Raw genomic sequence first — 3480 nt, forward strand, 5'->3', positions numbered from 1 at the left:
AACTATAAATTTAGAGCAGATTGTTGACATGGGAGTACTTGTTTGGTTGGGTGAGCTAACCACCAACATTTATTTTGAGCATACCAGCTTATACGGCGTTGCTTTTATCTAGAGGGCGGTCGTTGCAATCAGTCCATAACGTTTGGCGAGAAAAGTCGTCCAATATATATTTTGTTGTTCAGTTTCGGAGTAATACTGTACCTCTCAGTGGCTCTTTCCTCATGTTATGGATCGTATTATAAGACCCGAATAATTTTAGAAAGTTTAATGTGTTGTAAATAGTATAATATGTATGCCCACATGCATACAGTGAACATGTCATATGTTTAACAGTATTTTTGTTTGTTTCCATGGTGATGCTCTATAAATAGAGCTTTACGAATGTTCAACAAAGCAGAGAAAAAAGGAAGAGAAAAATATCTAATTGTAATAATATACATTACTTCCTCTGCAACAGCTTGTGTTGGTATAATACTCTACAACTGCTTCGTTCCTGTCCCGAATAAAGGTTATCTCTCTATAACTTTTACATTTTTATAACACGTTATCAGCACGAGTCTCTAAGTATAACCATGTCTCATTTACATTCACTAAACAATAAAGGAAATCATTCTCTCATTTCTCTCCGCCGAACGAAAAAAAAAAAAAATGTTTCCTCTAAGGTTTTTCCTGTTCATCTTCTTCATCTGCCTCAACTGCGCGGTATATCCTCGCGACGAACTATTTGCTCCATGCCTGCTCGTAGTTCTCCAACTAGCGGTTACATACATCTTTGATTACTTGTTTGGTTTGGATATTGATTACTAACATAGTATTTATATTGATTTTACTGCAATCCAAAATGGTGCGGTACAATCGCCCATCTTGAACTGCAAATTTCATCTTACTGCGATCCAAGATGGTGCGGTATCATCGCCTATCTTGGACTGCAGATCTACTTTTATTGCAAATTTCAGGTGGAGCGGTATAATCGCCCTCCTTGCTCTCCAAATTTAAATTTACCTGTTATTTAATTTCATTGCAATTTTAGGTGGTGCGGTATAATCGCCCTCCTTGCTCTCCAAATTTAAATTGCTCTCCAAATTTAAATTTACCTGTTATTTAATTTCATTGCAATTTTAGGTGGTGCGGTATAATCGCCCACCCTGCTCTGCGTATTTCAATTTTCTTGCTACTTGAGTGGTGCGGGCTAATCGCCCATTCCATGTTACATTCTTTCAATGAGAATGGTGCGGTACAATCGCCCTTCTCATTCACCCTAAAAATCTCGAGCCAGAAGTTTCGAGTGCTTATCATTTTGGCCTGAAGATCAAAATGAAAAATTTGTAAGAACCAGAAGTTCTAACATCACATTCCTCTAGGAATACTTATTACTGCAAGTTCTTACACATCTCATTTTCTTTCAGAAAAGAAAATGACGAACTTGGCTAAGCTTGAATATGCTGCCCTGGACATTACCGGGAACAATTACCTTACTTGGGTACTTGATACCAAGATCCATCTGGAAGCAGGGAATCTTGGAGATACCATCAAGGAAGAAAGCAGCTCATCTTCTCAAAATCGGGCGAAGGCTATGATCTTTATTCACCGCCATCTTGATGAGGCACTAAAAAGTGAGTACTTAACGGTTGAAGATCCGTTAGCTCTCTGGGAGGCCTTGCGAAGCAGATACAATCACCAGACAACGGTGATTCTTCCAAAAGCTCGCTATGAGTGGTCTCACCTGAGAATTCAGGATTTCAAATCAGTGGCGGAGTACAATTCTGCGTTGTTCAGGATTACCTCTCAGATGAAGCTCTGTGGGGATACCATTACTGATGAAATATTGCTGGAAAAGACTTACAGCACATTTCATGCCAATAACGTGCTCCTGCAGCAGCAGTATAGAGCGCGAGGCTACACTGAATACAACCAGCTGATATATGTACTCCTGGTAGCTGAACAAAACAATGAGCTCCTGATGAAAAACCATAATTCCCGACCTACTGGATCTGCACCATTCCCAGAAGTAAATGCTGCTTCCCTCGAAGTGAACGCCACATCCTCTGGTGGTAATTATCATAAACAAGGACGTGGCCACAAACGAGGTCGATGGAATAGGAAAGGCAAGAACCATGGTGATCAGTTTCACAACCAGGTTCAGAGGCATAATTCTAGCCCGAGCTTCAAAAATGTGAATCATCACAAAGGCAAAGCTAACATGACCAATGCTCCCAGGAACTCTGAAGGAGCCTGCCATAGGTGTGGTGGCAATGGGCATTGGGTGCGAACTTGTCGTACCCCAAAACATCTGGTGGAGTTGTATCAAGCCTCCCTCAAGAAGAAGGGTGTCGAGACCAATTTTCTCGACCAGGCTAAACCAATGGATATACCTGATCCAGTGTTTGATTTATCAGGGCAATTTGACGCAACTCACCTAGATGTTTCAGACTTCATTATAGAAAGGGGGAATGAAGTATATCGGTCCGACTAAATCGTTTATGTTTGATGTACTTTTATTATGCTGAACTTGTTGTCTAAAACTAGTTTTTCAAATTCAATAAAAATGGCATGTAAATTTCCTGTTATAAATTGTTTGTTAACTGTGATTCCATTTACTCAGAAAGCATGGATAAAAACTGTGGTTATTCTCAGAACATGAGAAATGGCGGAGATATTTGTCTTGCAGACAGTGCAACCACACATACAATACTTTGTGATCGAAAGTATTTCTCAAGCTTAATGCTTACAAAAATAGGGGTAACAACAATATCAGGACCTTCAGATGTGATTGAAGGCTCAGGGAAAGCCCAGATTATGTTACCAAATGGAACAATATTGTCCATACAAAATGCATTGTATGCTACTCGATCTACTCGAAATTTGTTGAGTTTCAAAGACATACGTCTAAATGGATACCACATTGAAACGAAAAGTGCAAAAAATGTGGAGTATCTATGCATTACCTCCAATGATACCCAGAAGCGTATATTGGAGAAGTTGCGTGGTTTTTCGAGTGGATTATATTATACATACATAAGGACAGTTGAATCACATACTATCATGAACCAGAAGTTCATTGATTCAAAGGTTTACATGCTTTGGCATGACCGTTTGGGTCATCCAGGATCCACCATGATGCGTAGGATCATTACCAACTCTAATGGACATCCATTATTGAGCAGAGACATTGCTATCTCAAATGATAACCCTTGCAAGACTTGTTCTCAAGGGAAGTTGGTAATTAGACCATCACAACTAAAGGTTGATGCTGAATCCCCATCATTTCTACAAAGAATTCAAGGGGATATCTGTGGACCTATTCAACCATCTTGTGGACCATTTCGATATTTTATGGTTTTGGTTGATGCATCCACCAGATGGTCACATGTTTGTCTCTTGTCTACTCGGAATGTAGCTTTTGCGAGACTTCTTGCTCAGATAACTAAGTTACGAGCACAATTCCCAGATTATCCCATTAAATCAATCTGACTTGATAAC

The 3480-nt window shown here is 39.6% G+C and overlaps 1 protein-coding gene across 1 annotated transcript; it reads left to right on the plus strand.

Moving 5' to 3' along the window:
- The first annotated feature begins 280 nt into the window (after window positions 1-280).
- LOC139196692 (uncharacterized) lies at window positions 281-2597 on the plus strand. Its single transcript, XM_070823047.1, has 2 exons — window positions 281-508; window positions 1407-2597. The coding sequence occupies exons 1-2, from the start codon at window positions 382-384 to the stop codon at window positions 2471-2473; spliced, it is 1194 nt and encodes a 397-aa protein (XP_070679148.1). The 5' UTR covers window positions 281-381; the 3' UTR covers window positions 2474-2597.
- The last annotated feature ends 883 nt before the right edge of the window (window positions 2598-3480 follow it).

The sequence above is a fragment of the Malus domestica genome, chromosome 06 (assembly GCF_042453785.1).
Source record: "Malus domestica chromosome 06, GDT2T_hap1".
NCBI lineage: Eukaryota > Viridiplantae > Streptophyta > Magnoliopsida > Rosales > Rosaceae > Malus > Malus domestica.